This window comes from Salvelinus fontinalis, chromosome 34, assembly GCF_029448725.1.
Source record: "Salvelinus fontinalis isolate EN_2023a chromosome 34, ASM2944872v1, whole genome shotgun sequence".
Taxonomy (NCBI): domain Eukaryota; kingdom Metazoa; phylum Chordata; class Actinopteri; order Salmoniformes; family Salmonidae; genus Salvelinus; species Salvelinus fontinalis.
In genome coordinates, this window is record NC_074698.1 from 18,725,872 (window position 1) to 18,742,747 (window position 16,876).

General features: G+C 50.1%; 1 protein-coding gene across 1 annotated transcript in view; it reads right to left on the reverse strand.

Moving 5' to 3' along the window:
• Positions 1 to 2,956: 2,956 nt before the first annotated feature.
• Positions 2,957 to 16,876, reverse strand: part of LOC129833387 (voltage-dependent calcium channel gamma-1 subunit-like) — a 112,447-nt gene continuing 98,527 nt past the window's right edge. The window contains exons 2-4 of the mRNA XM_055897957.1: positions 9,718 to 9,792; positions 6,479 to 6,616; positions 2,957 to 6,270 (exon numbers count right to left, since the gene is read on the reverse strand). Of these exons, the coding sequence (XP_055753932.1) occupies positions 6,029 to 6,270; positions 6,479 to 6,616; positions 9,718 to 9,792 (455 nt within the window). The 3' untranslated portion in view covers positions 2,957 to 6,028. The remainder of the gene's footprint in view (positions 6,271 to 6,478; positions 6,617 to 9,717; positions 9,793 to 16,876) is intronic.

Here is a 16,876-nt window from a genome sequence, read left to right on the forward strand (position 1 = left end):
AGTACTTTTGGGTGTCAGGGAAAATGTATGGAGTAAAAAGTACATTATTTTCTTTAGGAATGTAGTGAAGTAAAAGTAAAAGTTGTCAAAAATATAAATAGTAAAGTAAAGTTCAGATACCCCAAAAAACAACTTAAGTAGTACTTTAAAGTATTTTTACTAAATAACTTTAAACAACTGCGTACTTAATTGTTACCCATAAATGATTTGATATTGAGATAAAAACAGAAGGGAGGAGGAGAGAGAGCGAAAGCCATGGTTCACTGTCAGTCAGGTGTTTGTTCAGTGTCACTCAGGCCCAAGGGAGAGAGATTGAGAGAGGGAGAGTGATGACAGTGAAACAAAGCGATAGTCAGAGAAAATGGAGAGATACAGAGATACAGAGAAAGAACAATGAGAGAGGAACAGCAAGGGGGAGAGAGAGTTGGTGTACTGAAGATAATGAGAGAAAGACAGTGAGAGAGAGAGAGAGAGCATAGCCTTGCTATTGAGAAAGGCCACCTTAGGCAAACCTGGCCCTCAAGAGAAGACAGGCTAGGTGCACACTGCCAACAAAATTAGGTGGAAACTGAGCTGCACTTCCTAACCTCCTGCCAAATGTATGACCATATTAGAGACACATATTTCCCTCAGATTACACAGATACACAAGGAATTCAAAAACAAATCCAATTTTAATAAACTCCCATATCTACTGGGTGAAATACCACTGTGTGCTATCAAAGTAGCAATATTTGTGACCTGTTGCCACAAGAAAAGGGCAACCCAACCAGTGAAGGACAAACACCATTGTAACACCATGTTTACTTATTTTCCCTTCTGTACTTTAACAAATTGCATATCGTTACAACGCTGTATATAGACATAATATGACATTTTAAATGTTTTATTCTTTTGGAACTTCTGTAAGTGTAATGTTTACTGTACATTTTTATTGTTTATTTCACTTTCGTTTATGATCTACTTCACTTGCTTTGGCAATGTTAACATATGTTTCCCATGCCAATAAAGCCCTTGAATTGAACTGAGAGAGAGAGTAAGAAAGAGGGAACGAAACAGATAGAGACGGGTCTGGAAAACAGCTAGATAGATAGAGAGAGAGAGAGAGAGAGAGAGAGAGAGAGAGAGAGAGAGAGAGAGAGAGAAATAGAGAGAGAGAGAGAGAGAGATAAATAGAGAGAGAGAGAGAGAGATAAATAGAGAGAGAGAGAGAGAGAGAGAGAGATAAATAGAGAGAGAGAGAGAGAGAGAGAGATAAATAGAGAGAGAGAGAGAGAGATAAATAGAGAGAGAGAGAGAGAGATAAATAGAGAGAGAGAGAGAGAGAGAGAGAGAGAGAGAGAGAGAGAGAGAGAGAGAGAGAGAGGAATCACCCAAAATATTTTTGGGACCAACATCTAAATAATTGAAAAATACAGTACAGCAGATCTTGTCTGATTGTTCTCTAATTCCATCAAGAGATCTGAAGTCTAGTATTGTGTGTGTGTGTGTGTGTGTGTGTGTGTGTGTGTGTGTGTGTGTGTGTGTGTGTGTGTGTGTGTGTGTGTGTGTGTGTGTGTGTGTGTGTGTGTGTGTGTGTGTGTGTGTGTGTGTGTGTGTGTGTGTGTGCGTCCGTGCACCCGTGTGAGTCCGTCCATGTTTCCCTCCGAATGTGCATCTCTTGTTCAGTCTCTCATATCTCCTCTGTCACTCTCTGTCAAAGCTAGTCTTTCCACTAAAGACCTCAAACTGCAGTCGGTCCCTGTTGTGATGGGGAATAGGTACGTACTCTCTATCCATGGGAAAATCCAAATAAAGTGATTACGTGTTTCTGTGCATTTAATGCATTTGTGCCGTGGTGTTTATGAGTACATTAATCATTATTCTACATGACAGTAATCATTTATAAAACTCGATTTCATTAAGTTGTAATCAAGTGGGGGAGTTTGATCATTAACACCTGAAGAACTGAAGCTTGGTTTTATCATTCTTTTTGAAAAACCAAACACTTGTGTGTATGACAGGGATGATGTGTTGGAAACTGACAGGGTACACTTTCAGAAAATAAGGTGCTACCTAGAACCAGAAAAGGTTCATCAGTTTGAAAATAACTATTTTTGGTTCCAAGTGGAACCCTTCCACTAATACCTTTCCACTAAGGTTCTATGTGGAACATTTTCACCACTAGCAGGTTCTTAGTAAAACCTCTTTCACCCCAAAGGGTTCTTGGGGACAAACGAAGAACTCTTTTAGTTCTAACGGTTATCTATGTTTTCTATAGGGACAAACGAAGAACCCTTTAAGTTCTAAAGGTACAGAGACATGCGTGCTGCTGCTTGGGTTCACTGCGACAGAGGCTGCGTACCAAATGGCACCCTATTCCCTATATAGTGGACTACTTTTGACTATGGACCCTGGTCAAATTGAATGCACTATAAAGGGAATAGGGTGCCATTTAGGACGTAGCCCAGGTAACAGAACGGATGTGCTACAGCAGCTAGAGGGTTAAAAGTAGAGAGGCGTGTTCTGCTGCCTGGGTCCACTGCAGACAGACAGAGACACAGCCTACTACTTTAAGCTAGCTGTCTGTCTGCTGGTGAACATTGGCTCCGAGGGGAGCAGAGCAAGAAATGATTTGTGAGCTCAGTGTGCTGTTTCCCAAATGGCACCAATTGGGCTCTGGTCAAAAGTAGTGCACTGTATAGGGAATAGGGTGCAATTTAGGATGCAGGTCAGTGTTCTGCATCCATTACGGCTTTTTCTCACAGAAGCCATGACCTCCAAGATGCCATGTTTATGGAGCGTTTAGAAAATGTTTGTCTCTCAATCTAGAACAGCTTTCTGAATGAAATAGAAGTGAAAGCGTGTCATGGTGGGTTAGAGATGAAGCTGTGGGGTTTCTGGCTGAGGGAAGAAAAGATAAGGTCTATATATGTCAAATATATCTCTGTTTAAAGGAGCAATCTGTGATAGAGACATCCGTTATTATTTGTTTTAATTCCCATTGAAATGCCTCATTAGCTTGGTTCAACTGTCATACCACATCAGAACCCAAAATATAAGCATTTTTTTCAAACACTGTATATCCTCAAAACATGATTAAAACTATCATTGATCTAAAGGATGGCCAGTCCTAGCATCCATAGCTCTGCCTATACATTGAGAGTAGTTACATATTGTATCTCGAGTCCCATCCCTCAGCTGTTTACCAAATCAGTGGCAGGGTGGTCTTTTGTTGTTGTTTGAACTCCAGATTGCCTCTTTAATAACTCTATGACTATATGCTTACAGCGAAACAGCAATGGTTAGGCCTTGCAGAAAAGATATATTATACTGTACCTGTCAGAGAACCTGGTACAAAACAATGGGTTAGGTACTTAGATGGGTGAGAACAAGGGATGTTCGTGTTTAGATGTACTTGAATGTCAGCACAGAACATTACAGCTTTGTAGCTATTGAAATCAGTACCTACACAAAAGTGTTGCCCAAAAACAGAACATGCCCATCGCTTGTTGACTGAAAATCACTACAATTTAGCTTGTCCAGCTGGCTATAATACTTTGAAGATAATTCATTATGCAACAACTGTCCTGTGTCAACAGAAAGAAAAGCCTTGAAACATTCTCACACTTCATCTTTTGATTTGGAGCTTTAAGTGAAACAGATGGGCAGAGAGGGGGGAAAGAGATATAATGAGAGAGAGAGAGAGAGAGAGAGAGAGAGAGAGAGAGAGAGAGAGAGAGAGAGAGAGAGAGAGAGAGAGAGAGAGGGAGAGAGAGAGAGAGAGAGAGAGAGAGAGAGAGAGAGAGAGAGAGAGAGAGAGAGAGAATACAATATGAGGAGAGGTACACAATGCGAGATATTGCCATTCAGTGGAGACAAATGTATCCGTCAATAATCACTGTGGTGGGCTTGAATGTTTTGTGTTCAAGCTAGATTGCAATGGATTGTTTGATGAAGCTACTATTGAACAAAAAACAACATAATATCTATCATCTTCATAGGCCCATGTTTAAAACATACAAGTACTGTATACACGCTGTACATTCTGCGTGTCCTCTGTAAACACAAACAGCAGTATAGCTCCCTAACTAATACAGTAGATCCGTGTATAGGCATTGCACTGGAGCTTCAATATGGTTTAATCCATTGATACATGTTAAATAAATAAACATTGTTTGTAGCTGCCTGGAGGGGTGAAAATTTACAATGCAACGTTCATTAAAGCATTAACTTATTTCATTACAAAAATGTAGAACGCTAGAGCAGAAATGTATATTAGAAGTGTACAAGACAGCTCAAACTATATTAATTACACAGAGTAGCAGCTCACTATGTTGCCATGTTCTTTAGCTCTTTCTGTCTCTGTGGTCACTTTATAGCAACAGCTACATTTTAATACTGTACATTATAGGTGCGTTTGTAAATTCACTTTAGAGTGTCAGAGTGCACTCGGTTTGAGTGTTCGAAAATTCAGAGCGTTTGGCTCTCGGAGCGTTCAGAGCTCACGCTGGACACTCTGGCTGAGGTGTAGGGTTGATCTGAGCATTCGGACTATACTCGGCAGTCAAGCACCCAAGCCAACTGGCTAAACTTGTTTAACTTGCTTGCTAGCTACTTCCAGACACAAATGAGAGAGCACCTCTCTGAACATGTTACTCACCCTTGCAGAGCTGGTAGAAGTGCTAGAGTGTTTTCATGTTATCAAGAGGGTTAGTGACTCTAACTGCGTTACTGGCAACAATGTAATTCTGTTTCTTAGCTGATGTTTACTTACATCTGTCATAACAACCGAGTTTAGGCAGTTCGTAAATTCATTAATTATTCTGCGCTCTGGCACTCTCCAACTAGAGGGGTCTGAAATCGAAGTAAGTTGCCATGGTGAATTTACTAACGCACCCTATATCAGGGCAGTCCTCAAGTGCCACAGTGTCTGTTGCTTAGTAACGGATGATATGGACCAGGAGAGCGGACACTCTCTGCAATCAATGGCAGAAATGTATCAGTTAAGGACCAAAGAAAGGTAAATCTGTGGCCCTCGGGGACTGCTCAAAGATCCTGCCTTACATCTTTATCTGTACACTTAAAACCAAGCAGTGTAGTGCAGTGTTTCCCCTTCTACCATTACTTAGGCGGGGTGCCCCACTCTCATTCTTCTGTATCCTTAACTCTGTTGCCCCCACCACCAGCCTCAATTTAGTTTATCTTCAGTTGGATTCTATAAAAACATGTATGTTTTTGGCAGCCTTTGTTGAAGATTCCCCTGGTCTAGACTAGTCTGGTCTGGTCAGTTCTGTTTCAATCTTTTCTGATCTGGTCTGTTCTAATGGAGTCTACTACTAGTCTAAGGGCTCCATGGAGTCTGGCTCTGTGTCCATACAGGTCTCCCAGGGGTTGATCTGGGCAGGTCTAATCTGATCTACTACTACTAGTCTAAGGGCTCCATGGAGTCTGGCTCTGCGTCCATACAGGTCTCCCAGGGGTTGATCTGGTCAGGTCTAATCTGATCTATACTACTAGTCTAAAGGCTCCATGGAGTCTGGCTCTGTGTCCATACAGGTCTCCCAGGGGTTGATCTGGGCAGGTCTAATCTGATCTACTACTACTAGTCTAAAGGCTCCATGGATTCTGGCTCTGCGTCCATACAGGTCTCCCAGGGGTTGATCTGGTCAGGTCTAATCTGATCTACTACTACTAGTCTAAAGGCTCCATGGAGTCTGGCTCTGTGTCCATACAGGTCTCCCAGGGGTTGATCTGGGCAGGTCTAATCTGATCTACTACTACTAGTCTAAAGGCTCCATGGATTCTGGCTCTGCGTCCATACAGGTCTCCCAGGGGTTGATCTGGTCAGGTCTAATCTGATCTACTACTACTAGTCTAAAGGCTCCATGGAGTCTGGCTCTGCGTCCATACAGGTCTCCCAGGGGTTGATCTGGTCAGGTCTAATCTGATCTACAACTACTAGTCTAAGGGCTCCATGGAGTCTGGCTCTGCGCCCATACAGGTCTCCCAGGGGTTGATCTGGTCAGGTCTAATCTGATCTACTACTACTAGTCTAAGGGCTCCATGGAGTCTGGCTCCGCGTCCATACAGGTCTCCCAGGGGTTGCGTGGCATCTGGGGCATGGAGATGATCAACAGGCTGAGGCCACTGAAGACCAGGAGGACGAAGGAGGTGCAGGCACATTCAAATGACCAGGAGTAGTAGTACTGTTCCCAGACGGTCTCCTCGCTGTCAATCATCCGCTTGGTGGAGTTCCGCATCACCTCAACAGAGATGATGATGCAGAGACCTAGAGGGAGAAGGGGTACAGGTGAGGATGGATGTGCAGACAGATGGATGGATGGAGAGACGGAAAGAACAAACTAATTAACGAACTAACGAACAAATGAACAAATAACTGATGAACCTGGATGGACAGGCAGAGAAATGTACACTGTTCTTTGTATTCATGCCTGATGTATGACATGAATATCTCAATCAAAGTAGATGTGTCTGACCTGCGAAGGCAAAGAACATCCCAGCAGGCCTCAGTAGGTAGTCCCTCCCCTTCCCGAAGGAGCACACGACACAGAGCGACCCCAGGGTCATGAAGGCCAGGCTGAACACAGCGATGGCCGCAGCTGAGAGGTTGTACTCTGAGAGAGTGAGAAAGATAGAGTGAGAGAGAAAGAAAGAGAGAGAGAGAGGGAGAGAGGGAGAGGGAGAGAGGGAGAGGGGGAGAAAAGGAGTTAACCTGGATTCTTTTCAGAGGAGAGAAAATGGGGAGATACTACCTCAACTTGTCCAATAAGAACACATATTTCTATTTTTGTGTTGCAAAACGTTTTGCTACGGTGTGCCTTACTGAAAAATGAACATGGCCATGGACAGTTTAACATTGTTTATGACAGTGCTAATGAGTCAACTTTCAGGTTTTGTATTGTAATGTTTTGTATTGTAATGCTAGAAAGAAGGATCCTCAAGTCAAGCATTTTGGAGGATCAGGGGCCCTCAATCTGTTTATCTTTCCATTTTGATTTCCAACAGAAAATCATTCAGTTCTTACTGTAACCCATCTCCCATTCTAAGGCATTGGAACTCCCACTAACCCATCCCCCTCCAATTAACCTTAATCAGCATGAAGAGAATACAGCAGATTGCCCTCTTAAACAGTGTCTTCCTTAACCATCACTGACTATATAGTTAGCCTGGTTGAACCAGCAGACTGAATGGTGTGATCCCCACTGTTTCACTGAGCTCAGCATTCAGTCCGGTTTAACCATGCTACAATACACTAAAACTGTCTATTAGCACTGCTTCTAGCAGAGGAGTGATGAAGAAAGAAGCCTTGTCTCCAGGTGACTCATTCGACTCTCCTCTCTAACCCCCCCCCTCCAATCCTCCAGGCCCATTGTACAGATTACGATAAGCCAGGGCTCACTTTCCCGTCGTAACGCCCTGACTGAGCAGCAGGAGAGCATGGAGCGTGAAATAAGCGTGATCGTTCCACTCAAGTAGCTACTTTTGTCATGGCTTGGCTGTGGAGAGACACAGAGGGACACATACAATCTGTGTCTACATGCGTGTGACCTCAGACGTTCGGGTGGGCTGCCTCTGCCTGTGCTACCAACCTGCTAAGGATTATTATGGTTGTGTCCCAAATGGCACCCTATTCCTTATATACAGTAGTGCACTACTTTTGACCAGAGTCCGTAGAGGCATTTGGGACATAGGCACAGGTCCACTTGGCAAAGTGATGTTTTCAACTAAATTCACGCAAGCAGGGATGAGAGGGGACGGAAGCAACCTTTCCTCCGTTAAAAGCAGTGCAGAATCCTCACTCTCAAACACGTAGATCCCCGGAACGCAGTTCACTTTCCAGCTCACACTCTCAAACACATAGATCCCCTGAACGCAGCTCACTCTCCAGATCCCAATCACCTGAATTCTGATCCCCTGTTCACACACCTGTATGTCATTATCACACACTATTTAGTTCAGCTCTTTGCACCCCATCACAGACCTATATCCATCCTGCCCTGCCTAGCTAAGGTCTTCGAAAACCAAGTCAACAAACAGATCACTGACCATCTCGAATCCCACCGTACCTTCTCCGCTGTGCAATCCGGTTTCCGAGCCGGTCACGGGTGCACCTCAGCCACGCTCAAGGTACTAAACGATATCATAACCGCCATCGATAAAAGACATTACTGTGCAGCCGTCTTCATCGACCTGGCCAAGGCTTTTGACTCTGTCAATCACCATATTCTTATCGGCAGACTCAATAGCCTCGGTTTTTCTAATGACTGCCTTGCCTGGTTCACCAACTACTTTGCAGACAGAGTTCAGTGTGTCAAATCGGAGGGCATGTTGTCCGGTCCTCTGGCAGTCTCTATGGGGGTACCACAGGGTTCAATTCTCGGGCCGACTCTTTTCTCTGTATACATCAATGATGTTGCTCTTGCTGCGGGCGATTCCCTGATCCACCTCTACGCAGACGACACCATTCTGAATACTTCCGGCCCTTCCCTGGACACTGTGCTATCTAACCTCCAAACGAGCTTCAATGCCATACAACACTCCTTCCGTGGCCTCCAACTGCTCCTAAATGCTAGTAAAACCAAATGCATGCTTTTCAACCGCTCGCTGCCTGCACCCGCACGCCCGACTAGCATCACCACCCTGGACGGTTCCGACCTAGAATATGTGGACATCTATAAGTACCTAGGTGTCTGGCTAGACTGCAAACTCTCCTTCCAGACTCATATCAAACATCTGTGTATGACCTTCTACCTGTCCCTGGACCCAGCTACCTGCCTCCTCCTGTGGTCCTTTACAATAAAACACCTGTTGTGCCCCACGCTTGAAACCAGCTCTCTGTCTCCCATCGTATTCATTACAATAAGGACACACATAATTAAAACATGTTTCATTAGAACTGGATTCTAGCTCCTGTACAAATGTCACCAGTCAACTCCATTACACTTAAAAGTTACTTCACCTTCAACCAGTAAATCCTACTGATGGCTAGCTATGCTAGCTTTCTACCGGTCTGTCTTAATGAGTGTTATCATGCTTATAGCATACTCTGCACACAACAATGTATATTTGTACGGGTTCTGCAGTAGTCTCCTAGAATAGCATCTGTTTTGAGAAGAGCAATGTGAGATGCGGAAAGAACTAGTTTTTGCCCCTGAAGCGTAATAACTAATAGCAGGCACGTCTGGTGTGTGTGTGTGTGTGTGTGTGTGTGTGTGTGTGTGTGTGTGTGTGTGTGTGTGTGTGTGTGTGTGTGTGTGTGTGTGTGTGTGTGTGTGTGTGAAAGGGAAAGGGAAAGGGAGAGGGAGAGAGAAAGTGTTTGCCAATCACAGAGGGTACCATTCATGTCTGTGTTTTGACTGAATGTGTTTTATTGTCATGCTGAGAGCCCAATGAGCAGTACCATAGACACATAGTATACATCTCATTCATATTCACCATGCCTCCCCCTCTACAGCATAGGCCCCTCATTCCATGAAAACAAGGAGTTGCAGTTCTGATATTTAAGGAAATGCACCATATTTGAGGGAATTGTACACATGTATTACTCAATTTACAACTCAAACTCAAGTTGTAAATTGCTTAAGATCGCCACAGAGAATTCCACAGTGGTGAAACTGACCGAATGTATTAAAAAAAAAATGTTTTTACAAAACCTTGTGTTGCACTGTGGCTCATTCACCGGAAGGCTGTAACGAAGGAGAGAGAGAGAACTCACCTTTCTGAGTTTTGGCTTCGAACCCTTTGGCCTCTTCTTCCTTAGTGAAGTGTTTGAAGTAGGAGCAGTTCTTGGCTGCGGAGGGAAAGAGATGAAAACATTTATTGAAGTGGGTGCAGGTGCATGGTGGCTCTGGGTTGTATCTGCCTCCCAATGCTCCAGCACTACCAATGAGCCTGGCAGCCATTTTATTTTCTCTAAGACCACTTCCGTGGTGGCCGTCGCACCGTGAGGTCTTCAAGGCAGAGAGCTCTGTAAATGGTGTAAATCATTTTGTTATTTTTTGTGTTTTTTGGTTCATTATTAAAATACTTTTGGGGGGTTTGACTCCTCTGGGGTTTGATCACTTACATCTCATGGTCTTGACTCTCAGAGTTGAAGAATTGGGATGAAAAGTCAATATTTGTGGCTTATAGCTAGCTAGCTGGCTGTTTGGATTGAAATAATGTATCCCTGTCTTTATTGTTTGATCTGTCAGGAAGAATAACAACAAGTACAGCATGCTGTGTCCAGAGATGGCAGAATAGTTTTTATCATTTCATCACTAGTAAACATTCATTCAAAAACTTTGACTAAAATCCGGTGTTTCTGTGTCAAAGTTTTTTAAAATAGATTTCAGTCTTCTGTGATGTATATATAGTGTAATATTGGGATGTTAACTAAAAATTCAATACATTTCAACTATATATGACACGGTGCAGGTTTCTTCTTTTTTTGAAGTACATAACCATGTGTGTGAGGTGTATACTTTTGTTTCAAAGTAGATTTATTTAAGACTACTAAGAAACACTCTGTGTGGCCCTGATTTAGCCCACTGCAGTAAAAGGTTAACTGCTGCCAACATGTGGTGGCTTTTCGTGTACTTTTCAGAAACCATGGCATCACCCAGGTGGGTGCTATATGTTTGGCAATGGAAGACCAGTACCTTTGGAGGAGCGGGTCCTATGGAGCACCAGTACCTACGGAGGAGCGGGTCCTATGGAGGACCAGTACGTACGGAGGAGCGGGTCCTATGGAGGACCAGTACGTACGGAGGAGCGGGTCCTATGGAGGACCAGTACCTACGGAGGAGCGGGTCCTATGGAGGACCAGTACCTACGGAGGAGCGGGTCCTATGGAGGACCAGTACCTACGGAGGAGCGGGTCCTATGGAGGACCAGTACCTACGAAGGAGCGGGTCCTATGGAGGACCAGTACGTACGGAGGAGCGGGTCCTATGGAGGACCAGTACCTACGGAGGAGCGGGTCCTATGGAGGACCAGTACCTAAGGAGGAGCGGGTCCTATGGAGGACCAGTACCTACGGAGGAGCGGGTCCTATGGAGGACCAGTACCTACGGAGGAGCGGGTCCTATGGAGGACCAGTACCTACGGAGGAGCGGGTCCTATGGAGAACCAGTTCGTACGGAGGAGCGGGTCCTATGGAGGACCAGTACGTACGGAGGAGCGGGTCCTATGGAGGACCAGTACCTACGGAGGAGCGGGTCCTATGGAGGACCAGTACCTACGGAGGAGCGGGTCCTATGGAGGACCAGTACCTACGGAGGAGCGGGTTCTATGGAGGACCAGTACGTACGGAGGAGCGGATCCTATGGAGGACCAGTACGTACGGAGGAGCGGGTCCTATGGAGGACCAGTACCTACGGAGGAGCGGGTCCTATGGAGGACCAGTACCTACGGAGGAGCGGGTCCTATGGAGGACCAGTACCTACGGAGGAGCGGGTCCTATGGAGGACCAGTACGTACGGAGGAGCGGGTCCTATGGAGGACCAGTACCTACGGAGGAGCTGGTCCTATGGAGGACCAGTACCTACGGAGGAGCGGGTCCTATGGAGGACCAGTACGTACGGAGGAGCGGGTCCTATGGAGGACCAGTACCTACGGAGGAGCGGGTCCTATGGAGGACCAGTACGTACGGAGGAGCGGGTCCTATGGAGGACCAGTACGTACGGAGGAGCGGGTCCTATGGAGGACCAGTACCTACGGAGGAGCGGGTCCTATGGAGGACCAGTACGTACGGAGGAGCGGGTCCTATGGAGGACCAGTACGTACGGAGGAGCGGGTCCTATGGAGGAGCAGTACCTACGGAGGAGCGGGTCCTATGGAGGACCAGTACCTACGGAGGAGCGGGTCCTATGGAGGACCAGTTCGTAAGGAGGAGCGGGTCCTATGGAGGACCAGTACCTACGGAGGAGCGGGTCCTATGGAGGACCAGTACCTACGGAGGAGCGGGTCCTATGGAGGACCAGTACGTACGGAGGAGCGGGTCCTATGGAGGACCAGTACGTACGGAGGAGCGGGTCCTATGGAGGACCAGTACGTACGGAGGAGCGGGTCCTATGGAGGACCAGTACGAACGGAGGAGCGGGTCCTATGGAGGACCAGTACGAACGGAGGAGCGGGTCCTATGGAGGACCAGTACCTACGGAGGAGCGGGTCCTATGGAGGACCAGTACCTACGGAGGAGCTGGTCCTATGGAGGACCAGTACCTACGGAGGAGCGGGTCCTATGGAGGACCAGTACCTACGGAGGAGCGGGTCCTATGGAGGACCAGTACCTACGGAGGAGCGGGTCCTATGGAGGACCAGTACCTACGGAGGAGCGGGTCCTATGGAGGACCAGTACCTACGGAGGAGCGGGTCCTATGGAGGACCAGTACGTACGGAGGAGCGGGTCCTATGGAGGACCAGTTCATACGGAGGAGCGGGTCCTAAGGAGGACCAGTACGTACGGAGGAGCGGGTCCTATGGAGGACCAGTACCTACGGAGGAGCGGGTCCTATGGAGGACCAGTACGTACGGAGGAGCGGGTCCTATGGAGGACCAGTACGTACGGAGGAGCGGGTCCTATGGAGGACCAGTACGTACGGAGGAGCGGGTCCTATGGAGGACCAGTACCTACGGAGGAGCGGGTCCTATGGGGGACCAGTACCTACGGAGGAGCGGGTCCTATGGAGGACCAGTACGTACGGAGGAGCGGGTCCTATGGAGGACCAGTACGTACGGAGGAGCGGGTCCTATGGAGGACCAGTACGAACGGAGGAGCGGGTCCTATGGAGGACCAGTACGAACGGAGGAGCGGGTCCTATGGAGGACCAGTACCTACGGAGGAGCGGGTCCTATGGAGGACCAGTACCTACGGAGGAGCTGGTCCTATGGAGGACCAGTACCTACGGAGGAGCGTGTCCTATGGAGGACCAGTACCTACGGAGGAGCGGGTCCTATGGAGGACCAGTACCTACGGAGGAGCGGGTCCTATGGAGGACCAGTACCTACGGAGGAGCGGGTCCTATGGAGGACCAGTACCTACGGAGGAGCGGGTCCTATGGAGGACCAGTACGTACGGAGGAGCGGGTCCTATGGAGGACCAGTTCGTACGGAGGAGCGGGTCCTAAGGAGGACCAGTACGTACGGAGGAGCGGGTCCTATGGAGGACCAGTACGTACGGAGGAGCGGGTCCTATGGAGGACCAGTACGTACGGAGGAGCGGGTCCTATGGAGGACCAGTACGTACGGAGGACAGGGTCCTATGGAGGACCAGTACCTACGGAGGAGCGGGTCCTATGGAGGACCAGTACCTACGGAGGAGCGGGTCCTATGGAGGACCAGTACCTACGGAGGAGCGGGTCCTATGGAGGACCAGTACCTACGGAGGAGCGGGTCCTATGGAGGACCAGTACGTACGGAGGAGCGGGTCCTATGGAGGACCAGTACCTACGGAGGAGCGGGTCCTATGGAGGACCAGTACCTACGGAGGAGCGGGTCCTATGGAGGACCAGTTCGTATGGAGGAGCGGGTCCTATGGAGGACCAGTACCTACGGAGGAGCGGGTCCTATGGAGGACCAGTACCTACGGAGGAGCGGCTCCTATGGAGGACCAGTACGTACGGAGGAGCGGGTCCTATGGAGGACCAGTACCTACGGAGGAGCGGGTCCTATGGAGGACCAGTACCTACGGAGGAGCGGGTCCTATGGAGGACCAGTTCGTAAGGAGGTGCGGGTCCTATGGAGGACCGGTACCTACGGAGGAGCGGGTCCTATGGAGGACCAGTACCTACGGAGGAGCGGGTCCTATGGAGGACCAGTACGTACGGAGGAGCGGGTCCTATGGAGGACCAGTACGTACGGAGGAGCGGGTCCTATGGAGGACCAGTACGTACGGAGGAGCGGGTCCTATGGAGGACCAGTACCTACGGAGGAGCGGGTCCTATGGAGGACCAGTACCTACGGAGGAGCGGGTCCTATGGAGGACCAGTACGTACGGAGGAGCGGGTCCTATGGAGGACCAGTACGTACGGAGGAGCGGGTCCTATGGAGGACCAGTACGTACGGAGGAGCGGGTCCTATGGAGGACCAGTACGTACGGAGGAGCGGGTCCTATGGAGGACCAGTACGAACGGAGGAGCGGGTCCTATGGAGGACCAGTACGAACGGAGGAGCGGGTCCTATGGAGGACCAGTACCTACGGAGGAGCGGGTCCTATGGAGGACCAGTACCTACGTAGGAGCTGGTCCTATGGAGGACCAGTACCTACGGAGGAGCGGGTCCTATGGAGGACCAGTACCTACGGAGGAGCGGGTCCTATGGAGGACCAGTACCTACGGAGGAGCGGGTCCTATGGAGGACCAGTACCTACGAGGAGCGGGTCCTATGGAGGACCAGTACCTACGGAGGAGCGGGTCCTATGGAGGACCAGTACGTACGGAGGAGCGGGTCCTATGGAGGACCAGTTCGTACGGAGGAGCGGGTCCTAAGGAGGACCAGTACGTACGGAGGAGCGGGTCCTATGGAGGACCAGTACCTACGGAGGAGCGGGTCCTATGGAGGACCAGTACGTACGGAGGAGCGGGTCCTATGGAGGACCAGTACGTACGGAGGAGCGGGTCCTATGGAGGACCAGTACGTACGGAGGAGCGGGTCCTATGGAGGACCAGTACCTACGGAGGAGCGGGTCCTATGGAGGACCAGTACCTACGGAGGAGCGGGTCCTATGGAGGACCAGTACGTACGGAGGAGCGGGTCCTATGGAGGACCAGTACGTACGGAGGAGCGGGTCCTATGGAGGACCAGTACGAACGGAGGAGCGGGTCCTATGGAGGACCAGTACGAACGGAGGAGCGGGTCCTATGGAGGACCAGTACCTACGGAGGAGCGGGTCCTATGGAGGACCAGTACCTACGGAGGAGCTGGTCCTATGGAGGACCAGTACCTACGGAGGAGCGGGTCCTATGGAGGACCAGTACCTACGGAGGAGCGGGTCCTATGGAGGACCAGTACCTACGGAGGAGCGGGTCCTATGGAGGACCAGTACCTACGGAGGAGCGGGTCCTATGGAGGACCAGTACCTACGGAGGAGCGGGTCCTATGGAGGACCAGTACCTACGGAGGAGCGGGTCCTATGGAGGACCAGTACGTACGGAGGAGCGGGTCCTATGGAGGACCAGTTCGTACGGAGGAGCGGGTCCTAAGGAGGACCAGTACGTACGGAGGAGCGGGTCCTATGGAGGACCAGTACCTACGGAGGAGCGGGTCCTATGGAGGACCAGTACCTACGGAGGAGCGGGTCCTATGGAGGACCAGTACGTACGGAGGAGCGGGTCCTATGGAGGACCAGTACGTACGGAGGAGCGGGTCCTATGGAGGACCAGTACGTACGGAGGAGCGGGTCCTATGGAGGACCAGTACCTACGGAGGAGCGGGTCCTATGGAGGACCAGTACCTACGGAGGAGCGGGTCCTATGGAGGACCAGTACGTACGGAGGAGCGGGTCCTATGGAGGACCAGTACGTACGGAGGAGCGGGTCCTATGGAGGACCAGTACGAACGGAGGAGCGGGTCCTATGGAGGACCAGTACGAACGGAGGAGCGGGTCCTATGGAGGACCAGTACCTACGGAGGAGCGGGTCCTATGGAGGACCAGTACCTACGGAGGAGCTGGTCCTATGGAGGACCAGTACCTACGGAGGAGCGGGTCCTATGGAGGACCAGTACCTACGGAGGAGCGGGTCCTATGGAGGACCAGTACCTACGGAGGAGCGGGTCCTATGGAGGACCAGTACGTACGGAGGAGCGGGTCCTATGGAGGACCAGTACCTACGGAGGAGCGGGTCCTATGGAGGACCAGTACCTACGGAGGAGCGGGTCCTATGGAGGACCAGTTCGTAAGGAGGAGCGGGTCCTATGGAGGACCAGTACCTACGGAGGAGCGGGTCCTATGGAGGACCAGTACCTACGGAGGAGCGGGTCCTATGGAGGACCAGTACGTACGGAGGAGCGGGTCCTATGGAGGACCAGTACCTACGGAGGAGCGGGTCCTATGGAGGACCAGTACCTACGGAGGAGCGGGTCCTATGGAGGACCAGTACGTACGGAGGAGCGGGTCCTATGGAGGACCAGTTCGTACGGAGGAGCGGGTCCTAAGGAGGACCAGTACCTACGGAGGAGCGGGTCCTATGGAGGACCAGTACGTACGGAGGAGCGGGTCCTATGGAGGACCAGTACGTACGGAGGAGCGGGTCCTATGGAGGACCAGTACGTACGGAGGAGCGGGTCCTATGGAGGACCAGTACCTATGGAGGAGCGGGTCCTATGGAAGACCAGTACCTACGGAGGAGCGGGTCCTATGGAGGACCAGTACGTACGGAGGAGCGGGTCCTATGGAGGACCAGTACGTACGGAGGAGCGGGTCCTATGGAGGACCAGTACGTACGGAGGAGCGGGTCCTATGGAGGACCAGTACGTACGGAGGAGCGGGTCCTATGGAGGACCAGTACGAACGGAGGAGCGGGTCCTATGGAGGACCAGTACGAACGGAGGAGCGGGTCCTATGGAGGACCAGTACCTACGGAGGAGCGGGTCCTATGGAGGACCAGTACCTACGGAGGAGCTGGTCCTATGGAGGACCAGTACCTACGGAGGAGCGTTTCCTATGGAGGACCAGTACCTACGGAGGAGCGGGTCCTATGGAGGACCAGTACCTACGGAGGAGCGGGTCCTATGGAGGACCAGTACCTACGGAGGAGCGGGTCCTATGGAGGACCAGTACCTACGGAGGAGCGGGTCCTATGGAGGACCAGTACGTACGGAGGAGCGGGTCCTATGGAGGACCAGTACCTACGGAGGAGCGGGTCCTATGGAGGACCAGTACCTACGGAGGAGCG